General features: G+C 36.6%; 1 protein-coding gene across 1 annotated transcript; it reads right to left on the bottom strand.

The window, feature by feature from the left end:
• Nucleotides 1-1,151: 1,151 nt before the first annotated feature.
• LOC114524538 (homeobox protein Hox-A7-like) lies at nt 1,152-7,225 on the bottom strand. The gene is made up of 2 exons (XM_028545689.1): nt 6,335-7,225; nt 1,152-1,616 (listed from the first exon to the last, which is right to left on the bottom strand). Exons 1-2 carry the CDS (start codon nt 6,780-6,782, stop codon nt 1,222-1,224), a joined length of 843 nt encoding a protein of 280 aa, XP_028401490.1. The 5' UTR covers nt 6,783-7,225; the 3' UTR covers nt 1,152-1,221.
• Nucleotides 7,226-16,064: the final 8,839 nt, after the last annotated feature.

Genomic DNA, 16,064 nt, shown 5'->3' with positions numbered 1-16,064 from the left:
CAACATCGCGGCAGCTTGGCTAATTAATTGTAGCCGGTTCACTGCATGGTAGTATATTATTACCCTCATTCACAATATTCGATCGTTGCACCAGATCTAGTATATGAAACGTTGTTTAGGTACTATAATGGTATTAACGTTAGCCAGAATTGTGGTAACTGCATGCAACGTGATACTTGCAAAGCATTTTAAGCCCCTTAATTATTCCTTTTCTCTCGACATCTTAAATATTCCACATATATTCTTAACAACTAAGCCTACACTGGAATTCAACAAATTTCCACTAACATGAGATAAACAAGAACTTACTAAGAATCGACTTGGTTAGAGAACTGCACATATTCATGATTTTGAATGTATCTCATCTGTCACGAAATCCCGCAGAACACGTAGCTGCCCAGTTTCTCACTACAAGATTGTTCACAAAATCAGTGATACTCAAGATTCGACAGTTGAAAATCATTCCGACATTCCCTGATGACATTACCACTCGATTTAAACCTCAATTAGGATCTTTTGCAGCAGATTTCGTGGTAGTTGCTGACTTGCTGCTTGCCATAAGTGCCATATTGGCATTATACGTATATAATAGCAAACTGTTTGAAAACATCCAACTATTAAACTATAGATTGAACACTAGAAAATCAGTCTAATTTGTAAGAATAGCTTTGTTATCAGTATGTCATTGCATAAATATGTTCTATATATATACATACATAAATGGTGAACTATTTACAACTGACCCATGCAGATGGAAGTTCTTTCCTACTACGACATTTAATCTATGCATGATTCGTGCATTACATTACGTCACTTTGTTACTATCTACCTACTTTACCATGCATTACCAGTATGTTGACCACGCACCATTTCATAGTTAATTTCGAGAAGCTTATTCGAAGCTCTTGATAAGTTATTGACTTACTGTGGTGAAAATTTGATAAGTTAAAGCTCTTAATTTTGATAAGTTACTGCTGTTAGAAATCATATTGGAGGATTTTGAGGGTTATAACCCATGTTCATGATTGATCCAGATGAAACAGTGACATCTCGATCCTCAGTGCAATAACCTTCCATAAAACCTTAATTTTCAACCGATATATAAAGTTGAATTTAAATTGGACCATAAACAGCGTTTTCAGCCGAAGGCAGACAATCTAAATTATAATAGGAGATAGGAATGTACATGCAAGTCAATTCAATTTATCGTTTGATCTCGACTCAATAAGGCATGAAATTTGAACGACAGTTCGAGTGCTGTTGGAACATAGCAATGTCATTAGAAACGTGACGTTTCATAACGATGGAGTCCTGTAAGTTTGCCGTGATTTGTTTGTGATATTTTCCCGTCTTCGTCTTCTGAATGCTCTCTTTCATGCCTCGCTTCCATTTCATGCGTCGGTTCTGAAACCAAATCTTAATCTGATTTTCAGTTAACTTAAGATCGTTGGAAATTTCCAGCCTCCGTGCCCTCGTCAGGTACTTGTTAAAGTGGAACTCTTTCTCAAGTTCGACCAATTGCTTCTGCGTGAAGGTAAAACGCCGTTTGTGGCTGTCTGGATCCTCTTTAGTTTCCGTTGGTTCGCTTGCTTTGGCGGGTTTTGAATTCACGTTACCTAAGAAGGTGAAAAAAATACTAAATAAAAATGTTAATTTAAATATAGTTCAACTGCGTACCCATGCGTATTTGCGATGTCTTGAACTACTTTTGTTTAGATAACCAGGGAGCAGCGTAACAATAAACAATAACGCCAGGACAATACTACTGGCAGCGTCTTTAACATATAGCCTATCAACTGCGTACCCATGCGTATTTGCGATGTCTTGAACTACTTTTGTTTAGATAACCAGGGAGCAGCGTAACAATAACGCCAGGACAATACTACTGGCAGCGTCTTTAACATATAGCCTATCAACTGCGTACCCATGCGTATTTGCGATGTCTTGAACTACTTTTGTTTAGATAACCAGGGAGCAGCGTAACAATAAACAATAACGCCAGGACAATACTACTGGCAGCGTCTTTAACATATAGCCTATCAACCGTGCATGCATGGGGTGATGATATAAAAAAGTCTCGACGTTTCGAAGTTCGAACAGACTTCGTTGCCGATTATTTTGAAACTTTGAGAAGTTTCTTGTTGAACTTTTTTTCACGTTTCGGCCTATATTGATTTGTTGCTATATTCTTAGACAGAAGATTGATAAAGGTAGATCTAAAATTATAATTTGAACCAGATGACTTGATAACCTGAATATTTTCCTGTGGATAATTTCCTATTTCAATTGGTCGCGGTCCCCGGCCAACTTTGCTATAAATCTAATAACTATAATATAACTTCTGCGATTCTCCTAATGCATAGTAGCACTTTATATATATATATATATATATATCAATTTCCAATGCATTTTTTCTTTTGTATGCTTCGGTTCTTCTCACGAGAATAACAGCAAGAAGCAGGAATGTCATGCATATGTCATGCTCGCACTATAGTGCGAGGTTTATAAACCCTGAAGCCATGACATGCATGCAGGCGATGCATAAATGAATCAATTTTTTATCTATTTTTCTATACAGGAAGCAAAAAATCTGTTTGGTAAATATGAAAAAGCTTTGGACATTGTATCTATATACAATCAGTTTCGGCCTCAAATTGCCTCAAATCGGCTGTCAAACGATTCATGGCACCGATGACGGCGATGAGATTTTAAAATGTGATTTATTCACTGATTATATATCCTGTCCGCGAAACGATGATATATAAAATGTTTTCATGTAAACTCCCGATCGAATGTGTTCAGAAATTAATATGAAGATTTCTGTCAGATTTTGCTGTCGTATATATCTGTGTCGATATATTTGCCGACAAATATTTCGTAATTCGTACTGATCCAATCTTTGTAAGCAAATTTTCTTTTTATCACGTTTAAAGCATGCATGCATTTATTACTTTGTTGTTACTTTTTGAAGCATTGTATACTGTATACAAGTATAACCCAGATGCAATGCGTTGAGAGGCCTAATGAATAAAAGTTAAATATCCATAATGATCGAAATCCGTAGCAAAACAGATGTTATATACACAAAGTAAAGTTTAAAACTAAGGTTGTGAGAATTCTTACTGTCGGAGAACCGAAGTCTTCTATTTAGGGTGATATAGCACTTTGATTTATGGTATATAAGTAATCCAACAACATGCATTATTGCATGCATGGGCTTGCCGGATTGGGATTTTTGAAATAATCATGTGCAGTTTTTCAAAGGTGCATCACTCGTGAAACTTCTTTGTATATGCATGTATTCTATGTAGTTTCAGTCGCAATCAGAAAATGAAAATTTTTAGTAGGCCCGCGCATTAATTACCCGCGAATCAGCCGGTGTATTCTTCATGTATGAATCCATATTCACTGAACGTCTTTTTCAAAATCAGTATATGGGTGTAGCATCATTAATTTCCATAATATATCCATATGGAAATGGCAATTGCAGTGCCGGAATATCATAAATAGTTCTATTATACCGACTATTTCCATGCAACTGGCCGGCATATCGGCCATACTGTATTCCCTCGTTTGTCAGCACGGCAGTAAAACAGGGATAAAACCCATATGCCTTTAGACATATTTAGTGATTCTTGGCCACTATGTTATTATAGCCGTGAACAACAGCTAAATAGGAAACAAAGAATGCCAGTCTGGTCTTCATTTCTTTCTTTTAGCGTGATTTACAGATATCGTGTTACCCAGGACAAGCACCTGCATGTATATAACATGCAGACTGCCTTCAAATTCTTCTAAATAATTCTTCTAAATTAGCTAGCATATATGAACTTAAATGTTCTATGAAATGAAAGGATCCGTTTCAGGTGTCAAAGTAAAGTAAACGTGTTAATTCTGCCTTCTTGACAATGCCCAGCCACCTGCATGAGTGTCTCAAAAGACTTCGTGGCAGTCACGTATACGAATTAAATGACAATAATTATAATATTTCGCATTTACACACAGTTATTTTCGAGTGAGCGTCTTTTATGTTGTTCTTTATGTTTTAATCGATAGGTGAATGCGTGCAAAATGCATGAACGTGAAAAATATACCGTGAACTGTTTCATCGGCGTAATCAGTTAGTTCTTAATATTATGCTACGACGTATGATGATATAGCTACTGTATATGAAGTGTTAAATGAAATCGAAGTAAAATTATGGTATAAGTTTATATGTACTAAATTTGACATGATGTCGGAAAGTGCAAATAATAGGCTGAAGCCAATGAGCGCGTCAGGTGCCAGATCGGAGCAACAAAAACCTCCAATGCAAAGTTGTTCATAATATGCCGCGGAAAGGGCGATGCGTAATTTAATAATTTCCACATAAACAGATATAATCTTGTGCAAATATACATCATTTTAAGCTGTTTAAAGTCTATAGCGATAGCAGACGTCAATGTTAAATATTGAACACCACAGGCGGCTTGTGAAAATTCGATTCGTGAAAAATCGTATTATGTGGCTATACTATATTTAAATCAAAATATATATGCATGCATGCATGGCCATGATTCATGAATCTTATTGTGACAATTTAACGATAAAATCTAGCTATTGAGGATGAAGTATTTTTGTATGCCTGCATGTATATGCATGTGTCGGGAAAAGACTATTGTAGAGCGTATACGTGCACAATAGTTCGCGGTGCATTAAAAAAGGCCAATCCAGTCCTTTTCCTTTCGTTTGGCCAACGTGCATGTCTGTTGCATAGTGCATAGCCATAGTGCAGTATAGCTTCGTTTACGCTGGTTCATTATCAACTCAGTGGGACCTCCTTTATTAACAAAACAAATCTTAGTGTTGTAACACAGTATTAAAGTATTGCTGCGATAAATGTATATAGTTCACTATTTTTATTAAATCAAGTTTTTTTCGTGCGATGACAGTATATATAGCTACATATATATTATATAGCTACATGGCTCAGTTCATGACGATAATGTCTTTAATGAAGTTAACAATCAGCTGTCGAATTCAGTTCTATCGTATTTTGACAAATCATACATAAAAGAGCAACAGATGAAAAGAAAGAACAACAATTTTCTGATGAATGAGCAGAATTTGAAAAATCTGTGCATTATTTTTCAACACGCTGTATCACACTATAATTATATATAATATTTCAATATTTCTATCTGTCGTATACTATATATATTTGAATATTCAATTTCTCTTGCATTTTTAGACTTCGCTATCTCAATAGAAATCTCAATGACTTGTTAAGAGTATAGCAACTAAAAATGTACTAATCGTATCGTAACACCACTAAATGGCGTTTATTAATACATTTATAGGCATTTGTATGTATCCGCGTTGCTAGAAATTATATTAAACTGTATCAAAGCGAGTTATTAGGTCAAGAAGCATGCATCCATCCGCTATGCATGGTCAGGTTCACATTCTTCCGACATCCCAAATATTACAGCGCAATCAAAATTCGACCTAAAATATTTACGGATAGCACATGCAGTGTTGGCTATATATAATATAACACGTACGTAGTGGATCGATGAGGTGCAATTGCCTATTGTATCGCGAGCTCTTAACTGTGCCATGACATTCCGTTCAGAAACAATTTGGACACAATAATGTACAGTTCACCGCATTTACATTTGAAGTGCCTGGCTTGACTTTATCTCGTATGAGTTCAACACAAAATTTCATTCAATTTGTTAAATGTTCATCCTCAATATACTCGTTCGTCAACTGCATGTGACCGCTCCCGAAACTTTGGCTGCACTCAATAACGATGAAGTTCTCAGTATTTTCTATATTCAATCAATATATACTTTAGGTCTTAGCTATATGAAAGTCAATTCTCATTGTGAAGCTTATCTATACTGATTCAATTTCTAATCCTATGTATAGTAACCAAATCACTCAAGTGTGGTACGTTCATTTCACAATCTATAAATCACTGCATTCGGTGTATAGAAATCATATAGAATTCGAGTACACTTTACTTTTAGACTTCAGTAGTCAATCGTACATCGTTTTAGCCTGGCCCGGGAACGAGGTAATTCAATTTAAGTAGTCAATTATTAACACTTTGTAAGAATATCAGCAAGATCGCTTGAGATGCAATACTCCTACACGAAAGGAATATATAGTATTTCTGGATCCATGTATGCATGCACTTGATACCAGAAACAGTTATTCTCTTAAAATACTCTGCTATTCCAAACGAAAGGACAATTTTCCCCTACGCGCGCAAACAATTTAATGATTGAAGATTGGAAATTAAACTCTTAACATATTGCAGGTAAATGTATAGCGTCGTCCGACTCACCTATGGAACCATTTCTTTTCGTGAACATCCAACGAAAATCTGCTGTGTTCCACCTCTTCTTCTCAGCCGTCGCTGTTTGGATTGCATTCTTACTCGATGTTTGAGTCTGAGTTGTATTCGAGGCCGGTAAAGGAATCGGATCAAGGTTTTGATTGTGGTAACTGTTGACTGGCGAAGGCGCTTGGTAATTCGGACTGGGAATCGCGGCGAAATACGAGTTATGCGTAGCATTCGGACTATAGGTTAGGGCAGAGTTTACCACAGTCCCGTTATTATTGCTAGTAGTGTTCGTGTTGCACTGCAGACTGTGCTCGGGCGGGATTGGAAGATGCCGCAACGGAGGTGCCGATTGATAGTTGTTAATGCCTTCAAACTGTGATGTAGGGGTTGTGATGGAGCTTGAGGATGTATGGATGTATGCGCCGTAAGTAGTTATATCTCTATCCATCTTTAAGCGAGATCAAACGGCACACAGGCTGCCCGGCTTTGCTTCTTCGATCGATTGCGATGAGTACGGAAGAATGCTGTAAAAATCAATTCGGCCAAGAAAAGCTTCTACCAGCGGTCGCCCTTTAGCTCGAGTGATCGTGAGCTACTGAACGAGTGTGGTGCGTTGAGCGAGGCTTTTAGAAACGTTGGCATGCCAAACCGACGCGTTAGCTCTTATTGGACCACACGATTTGCGTACGGAGAGCTCATTGTTCCCAGTCAATAAACTGCAAACAATGCATTCACGAGCGGGCCGGACGCCATGCGGCGCATTCAGACAAGATATTCGCGCAATCCGCTTCACCTCACTCCAGGTAGCGTTATTTATAAACTTGCAATCTTTAACACATATTGCTTACTTTGTAAAACCTACGCAGTACAACCGTGCAAGTCTGAGCATACGAATATAATAATCGTGGGCCTTCTATTTTGGAATGGCTCGCACAAAATGGAAGAGCGCGCGAGTTCAAAACGCGGGCAGTTTCACTCGCTATATCATCGTGATTTGAGAACGAGATTTCCGTGCACGCGTGCTGTGGGAATGACAGCGAGATTCACGAACACTTCTTGACAGAAATCGGAACATTTCTAAAGGAAAAATTTGTTACTGGACAATAGACACGGTTTCCTCTTGAGAGGCAAAACAATAAAAGTGGGATATGCTTGGAGGCCAATACAGCATGAGGGAAGGCGCGATATTCTGCATTCCTAATCAAGGGATAACGCTGCCTTGAATACCCGATGCATTTAGCTGTTTAAGTTGCGCTATAAAGAAAAAAATGATATTTCATTGTCTTATTAAACAAGGGTTGCAAGAGCGAAAACCCAGAAATTGATGTAAATATTTATAACGATCATATATGCATGTACATACCGACTAAAAAAACTCAACGCTTTGAAAAAAAAAGATTGAATACAATTAATAATGCATCTGAATATATATATTAGCAACGTTTTAGAATCTTAATTTAAAATGTTGTTATCATGGATTGCAATTATGTACACCAGCGTTATATATAAAATAATTGCTGCAATTTCTTTGACTTCCTCGCCCGAGAGTATTGAAGATAAACCCGACAATTGATAAGTGGTTATACGCTAAAAAATGTATTTCTCGAAACAATTTCGTTCATTGAGCAGTTTAATAGATTTCTCATTACGGCGAGATCCTTATCATGATGCAATTAAATTGTATTTAAGATCCTATAAGCCTCCTTATAATATTATGTCATCACATTCAAAAGAGATTAAACAATCGAATTCGTCGCGAAAAGTCATGCAAACATGTCGCGAATTAAGGTTGATGTACAGATAAGTTTCATATATCTATATGCAAATACATTTTTCTTTTAGCTAGCATGCATGAATTATACTTGATATTGAAGGTTTTTCGGCACAAAACAAATGTTTTATGCTTTATAGATTTCTTGCCTCACAGCGTCTGTAGAATTGTGAAAACAAGATTGCATTATATATGATAATATGTACTGCATGCATGTATAGGACTGACATGCAAGTCGGTCACTGACCATGCTTACAAATATATTACTTTTCTTGTGAAGTTTCAAGCAATTATTTTAACGGTTTTACCGAGAGGAAGTGGTGAATTATGTTTCCCATCTACTGAATATTGAAGTTAAGCCATATGATGTGGAAAACATTTTATTTTAAACTGAGAAATGATCTTGGCGAGGAAATTCACCGCGGAAAAACACGATAAACTGAAAGGAAAATATGATTCAGATCGGACTAATCAGTCCTAATAGTTCGTTTGACCATGGCATACAGAATCTCCTTTCTCGTATAATACTTAATTTAAGCCAAAAATCAATAATATACATAAAGGTGCAACAATCAAGTCCATTAATTTACAAAATATTTTATAGTATTTTCAGATAAGAATAAATCAGTATTTTCATTCTAACCCGGCCCGATGTTTATAACTGGATTACGGCACGTTCGGATCGAACTGGTTGATCGGGGGTGCACTGATATAGGATGAAGGAATATTAACTGCACCATAGGTGCTGATCGCCATAGGTAAGTTAATCTAATTGCATCCTAGGTGAAAGTTTGTTTAATTAATTATGTGACTGAGAATATTTCGCGCCATGCAATTTATTTATTGCCATAATACATTGAGTGTACACCAAAATCGCGTGCGGCACCGAAGCTAAGAATCGCTTGCCTCACGATCGAATCTGTGGCATGGCCCTAGTCGAAAGTAGATCGACTCGTCCTACCCACGAACTAGGCTATTTGTTTACTTAGACCTGATATTGTAGGTCGTTAGAGTTATCATGCTTGCTGGCGGACTGTTTATTTACAATTATTTGGAAAAGCTTGTTTTATAGCATGCTTGGAAATTAACAGACATGTATATTATACGACGTCAGGGAAGGCTGTTTGAACTTGCCAGAAAACGGCTCCGCGAGCCTACTGTGTCAAACGTTAAACTGCTTTGAAAATTTCTCCTCATGCAAGTACAAATAGAGCAGTCGTAGGCTTATATCCGCTGTCAATTGCACAATATTTGACCCAAAGTCTTGCTGTTAACCGGTCAATGCCCCAATCAAATACAGCAAAAAATCACAATAGCCTCTGACTGCTTTTTGTTTGTTTTTCTGTGCTGTCTTAACTACAGCGGCTTCGAAGAGCTGTGAATATCCCACGGGGAATGTAATTAAACTGGTATGGAACCTTCAACTTAATAAAACTACCGGATAATTATAGAGCGTTTGTTTAAAAGTGGACATTCAAAAAATGATCTCTGTCGTCAGGGGGTCCCGTTGCTTGGATACGAAATTGAGAAGGCTTCTATGCAAAGGTGTAAAAGGGTTTGTAAGCTATGCATCTTTGTCAAAAGCACGCGAAGTCAATATATCATTAACAATTGGGAACAAATTTCTAGCATCATTAGGTCGAATTCAAAGGCTTAATCGATTGAAAATAATATTTTAATAGTGTAAAGAGAAGCAATATAACTATATACTGTATTGGGAGTGTCAAACATTTAATGTTGGCAAAGATAATGGCAGATGTCTCGTGTCAACAATAAAGACTCGACCTCCGGATTAAAGATCTGTCTTTTCAATATTTTAATTCTTTTTGTACATAGAAAAAAAGTCCATAAATCTTTCCTCTTAACACCCACTTGTCTATATTCTTTTGATATAATAGTTTAAGCAAACAGCCCCTTTTCGAAACAAAGATTTTTTGTTGGCTAAGTCTAAGAAGTTTAAATCGCATTATACTGAGTGAAATTATCTCAGTGTACACCTGAACGGCTGAACCTACGTTTTCCTCGCAAAGACTGTTTCCACTTTGCTTTTTACCGTATTTGAGATTTAGTTTAACTGATAAATTGAATATAGTTTGTACACAAATCTACTAATGTAAACATAAAATTAGATCGTTCAACCACGCAATTTGAATAATATATGTATAATCACCTATATGACATCTGTCGGGATAACTGTCCAAGTTGCACGAAGTGCAAATTAGTTTACAGAAATTATGATTACACAAAGTATTGAAAAAAGATAAAATTATAAGCAATCAAACCGTATAAAACGTTTTAATCTTTTGCAATACTTTATTTAAACGGCGTTTTTAATGTTAAAACTGTAATATGCTATAGTTCTATATCTGATTGGAGGCACAAATAGGAAATGACTCTGAACTTGTCTATTATACCACAAGTCTTGAAGGAAAAAGGCAAACTGTTATATTTGGAAGCAAACTTGATCGCACACTTTTGTACGTCGCACGAAATCATTTTTGACTATGAGAACTCACACAGCGAAAGATATGCGTGTTTGCATTCTGGGAATAACAAAACCAGGCAGGCATGCTTTGTCTTAGTCGAGTGTATTTTGACCACGTTACTACTTTGTTAATTGAACTTCATCTACAAGACTGAATACTATGCTAATAAAGTGGCTTGATTTACAGCGAGTGCATGAAAATCTTATGTATAATAAATTTTATGCCAAGTAAAACTCAATTTGCTCAATAGATGCAATTATTTTACAGATGTTGTACACCGAATTACAGCTGCATGAGAGTCAGTCTTTCACATTAATCATCTGAATCACAGTGACGGTAAAAATCGTCCATCCAATCTAGTTTATACGTTAAGTAAACTAACTTGATAAACGCATATTTCAGCTTAATTAAATGTGTCCTAAAATTTGAAGGCATATATATGCATTTTCCAAACCATTTCGATGCATATAGAATTCCTTTCAAGCATTTCGCAATAGGCATAACTCTAAGTTGCATAGATGCTATATATAGTACTAAAATAATGACATACTGAGAGATTGAATTCGGGTAACGTTAGAACTTATATAGCACATTATTTTGGTAGTGCTGTTACGCGTAACACGTGCATTTATAAAATAAAGTTAAGAATTCAAGCAATTTCACTGGTCAAGAGCCATGATCTATAAGAGGACAGACGCACGGAAAACGACACAGATGATTTTAACGAATTTGTCTTATTTTTCAGCCAATCACACTTTGCCACGTGTCTTGTATGCGTGATATCTGCAAAATTTTTAATTTGGCAATTTTACAAGTGTTGGGGGAACTATTTGACTGTTTAATTTCGGAATTTTTTCAATTTCATTATATAAAATAAACTATAGATAACATTGAAACGTTGTCTGTTCAGTTATAGATAACTCTTCCCGGCGTCTCGTGGCCACTTTGTTTTGTTCTTATCAATGTTTTGTTCAAATGAAGAACGGCATACCGTGTATTTATAACTGAACAGACAATGGTTCAATGTTATCTATTTGTTAAATTACTGATATATAGGATGCCGGAATTCGGGTTCGCAAGTTAGACTGAACTGTATATAAAGTTTTATAAACAGGCTTTACAAACCCGTCAGGAAACTCTGCAGTCAAGAAAGTACCACTATATGCAGGATGAAACTTCTGGAATTCGAGAAATATCTGTTACCGAATGTCAATACGCGAAAACTACCATACCAGACTAACTAAATAAGCCTGGTAGACAACAATTTTTCTCGGACTGATGGGGTAATATATAGTATTTGGGCTTGGAAATAATACAAAACTTCTGCAACTGACCAGTTAACGTTATTCTTATGACTTCCGTCGCAAAAGCTATGTTATAGCCATGAACCTTGACTGACTGGATTTGACTGATTTATGTATTCACTGTACTGATGTCGGCACGCCGGCCGTACAAATCGCAGGTCCGAGTAACATTAAAAAAGAGGTTCTCGTCTTCAGTCTAAGTCGTCAAAATTGCAACAGCATTTAAAAGACCAATATTGAGAGATTTACCGAGTTGTTAAAAAAAATTACCAAATAGAGGTTAACTACATCCAGTTATCCATGTATTTCGCGGTCAGATCTTATCCGAGTTCACTGACTATCAAATATTTGTAATAACACATTTCTTGATGATGATTTTTTACTTAGATTCCCGTAGATTCCCCTGTTATTTCAGATATCACTTTAAGTTAAATTATTTAAAGACAAAACGTAAAACCACTGCTCTATACCAGGTTGCTGCGCGTGCGGGAGTCGGACGGATGCTAAAAAGCATTACAATTTGGCTAAGTTTATACGTCGTATTTAAGCTAAGTTTATACGTCGTTTATACGTCGTTTAAGTTTATACGTCTCATTATCTGTTAATGATCTCGAGAAATGCCTTATAGCTGAGAGCTCTACTGCAAACCGCTGCAAACATGCAGGTTGAGCATTCAACCTAGCCTATACTGAACTAATAATGCCCTCTGCCGATCGGTAGGGATGGAGACCCGACGTAGCGAACGTGCTTGGCGATGCGATCGAGCTAGGCCCCGTTAATTAATGTGAACATCCTACGTCGGCTTGTCCTCGAGCTTGACTAACACATCACATATTGAACCTAAACAGCACCCTCTCCATCCCGTGATCACACAGTCACACGCGAATCACTAAAATCGAGAACCAAAAGGCAAAATCCGAGGTTTAACCTATGTGTATATATATGAAAAGGGAAAAAAGTCAATTAGCTCGCTTTATATAAGGGCGTGCATATAGCGCACTACCATGCAAGTGACTTCGACATCGTGTATATAGATTAATATACAAAGTGTCTGCCGGAGAAATTTGAAAGTACATAAGTAGCGCCGAGAAAACACAAAAACAGGCTTTCCATAATCACTTTGATCAGTGTCACTTCTTTTCGCCAGGATAACGAGACTGTAATATATGACCAAAAATGGAGGCCCAAGGTTATTCATGCACGAATAACTATATTTTACCGAAGTATTGTTAAAATATAAATCGGTTTGAAGGTTTAACACGTATCATAGATTTACTCAAGGTATTGAAGACTTTTAGACAGAAGACAGTTTGAAGAAAGACTGGAGACTTTTATTATATAGTTGAAATCTATGTGTTTCAGTACATATTGATTGATGAAAATTCGGCTGGCTAATTTTTGAAGTATAGATCATGGAAACACATGAAATGATACATATGCGGCGCGATGACGATAGGAATAAGGCCAAGGTCAGCGGTTAAAATTATCAAAAGAATCGTGTTAAATAGGCTTATGGGATATATTTGCAGCAGACATATATATCCAAATGAAACAACATTACCATTTAAAACCCTCAAGAGCTGCTAAGCTCTCGGCTCACCGAATTTTTATTCGCCTGCATTCGAAAAGCTCACTCACACTCACGCCATTGAGTGTGACATATAAATTTTGTTAATGCCTGGTCAATGAGAAAGTTTTTTCTGAATGTGTGGAACGATTTAGGGTAAAACACTGAAAATCAAGCCCCTATTAATACTGAGTTTGAGTGAGCTTTTAGAATACAATGAGTTTGAATGTGACTGTGTGAGTGAGCTTTTAGAATACAAGCGTTAGTTACTCTGGACTGATTTACATTTTTGGATTGTTTGTCAAACTATATTTCGACACACGCGCTGCTAGATACACAACTTGATATGGCACATATAATTCTAAAACAGCATGCATGGCAAGCGTAACGCTCAATTAGTGCGAACGTATCAATATCCCACATTTGAAGAGTATTCATGCAAGACATATTTGCATTCTTGCCCCGATGCTTGATTGAAAGCAATGCCAATGGCGATCGCGTTCGCGTGCTAACATATAGCATTAGCTCTGAACCAAAGCAGAGCGAGCACTCTATCGATATGAAAAAATCTGGATGATGCATACCGCCAAGCCAGAGCTAGTCATATTTTTTTATAGTTTCATGATTTACATCAATGACACCTTCAGATTAATCTTCAAATGGAATCTTGACAATTAAGATGGCGACGTGTGCCAAACTTTGACTTCTTAACAACTGGAATGCGCAATCCAGGTTTACAAATATCAAAGGAGGCTATTGAGCACAGCCGCAATTCTTTTTAGCTACGAGTGCCTCCACAGGGTGTCCCAAAAACCTGCATAAATGACTATATATGTATTCGCTGAAATTATACCATTCACTGTATAATGTGATTAGCTACTATTCAAAACAGTTGAACAATTTGACATCTCTAGGATTCACACATTTCTACAGACTTATAGTATAAGGCAAAACCAAATAAACAAAACAAACGCAACGTAGGAATCTCTTTGTTCCAATTCCGCTTTTAGGACACCCCGCGTACATTTCCTGAATGAGAGGTCATCTATACTTTCTAGAAATGCAACATTTTTGAAAATCCATTACATTTTTTTTGGCTTTAACAAGTATGTAAGGTTATGCGACAATTTGAATGCAATCCATAGTATACCAGGGCATATAAGTGATATTTTCCATATCTGATAACTCCAATAGGGTGACAGGACCTTTAATTTCTTTCAATAACACTATGCAATACTATAGGAACGCTGTCGCATCCACTTCAAGCTGTCCTTTTTCAAGTATCGTTTATCACTGTCATGCAGCTACCGCGTACACAGGGCGAAAAATTGATTTTCAATGGGATTCCGTTCAAACATTCAGATTATATTATGCTTGCTTAGTACCTTTTACATTTTTTAAATTCATTGCCATCACAGATGAATTTTAATCGTTCCACTTCTCAGATCACAAATACTTTCACAAAATTAAGCCGTCCACGAATGGGTAGTAGGCCTATTATGGTGAACGGAAGAATTTTTTTCGGTATATGCCATTGGATAACTCGCCTTATTTTGAAAGGAATGTGCTTACGTTATTTAATAGTTATATAGTTAATAAGAAAATACTAGCTGCATGCATAGCACAGCTTACACGTAATATAAATTTTAAAGAAGTTCAAATGTGATTATCTTATACACACAGAAAAATCACGCGGGGAGCAATAGAGCATTCCATATTTGAACTAGCTAAGTTATAAGCCAATTATAGCCGTGGAGGAGGCAATCGAGACAGCATTTTTTCTCTGCTTTTAATTTCTGGGATTACCTTATAGGGCCAATTCAATTTCTTGTATATAAACCTTCGCGTCATCGGTGCATATGCAAGAAATCATAGTACTCGAAGAGGGCAATTTATAGCCATAAAAGCACTTACAATGAACGAGCCAAACAAATTCAAAGCCAATTAGCTCAGATGGGATAATCTCAGTGTTCCTCTAGTTTATCTTTTGCATGCGTACGCTGAAAATAGCCTGAGGGTCGAGGACATATTTTCATGTTGCCTTCTGGAAATAACTGCGTCACAAGTGTGCAAGAAATCCTTAAAAGTGCAATTTAGTCATAAAAAACATTGACAGACGCATGAATTTGTGAATGGAAGATTTCCACTTAATCTAATCAAAGCCGGGTGAAAGAATTCGTTACCTCCAGCATGCATTAGAGATATAATAAATCAGTTGGGATCGATAAACGAGCACCTTTAGCGTTAGTGTGAAATTAAAAAACAAGTCCAAGGTTATGGACTCCAAGGTTATGATTTCCTAAATCGTCCAGAATGAATATTTACTTGTTTTTTTAACAGCTATAGAGAGCTCTCAACATGATAGCGACCTCCAGGGAGTTTCATTAAAATGTAGTACAACAAATGACTAAAAATTTTAAGTTTGGTATACGGATGAAATTTGGACCATTATTGGTATACGTAGTCCAAATTTTATCATTCTCAATTTTATCCGTACCAAAACTGAAATTGAACATAGTGTAAGCCGATAAATTTGGTACAGATGAAATTTGATTAACTATTTGGCTGTTAAATTTCATCTGTACCATTTTTCCGGTACCGT

Source organism: Dendronephthya gigantea, unplaced genomic scaffold (assembly GCF_004324835.1).
Source record: "Dendronephthya gigantea isolate DGI-Jeju-01 unplaced genomic scaffold, DenGig_1.0 000000F, whole genome shotgun sequence".
Lineage (NCBI taxonomy): Eukaryota > Metazoa > Cnidaria > Anthozoa > Malacalcyonacea > Nephtheidae > Dendronephthya > Dendronephthya gigantea.
Note: the sequence above shows the minus strand (reverse complement) of the source record. Positions and strands in the feature narration are given on the sequence as shown.

What these genes read in the sequence shown, in the direction of transcription:
- LOC114524538 (XM_028545689.1), bottom strand. Translation starts at nt 6,782, where the DNA reads ATGGATAGAGATATAACTACTTACGGCGCATACATCCATACATCCTCA. An exon ending in GAAAAGAAATGGTTCCATAG is followed by an intron (nt 1,617 to 6,334) that starts GTGAGTCGGACG and finishes TCACCTTCTTAG; the next exon opens with GTAACGTGAATTCAAAACCC.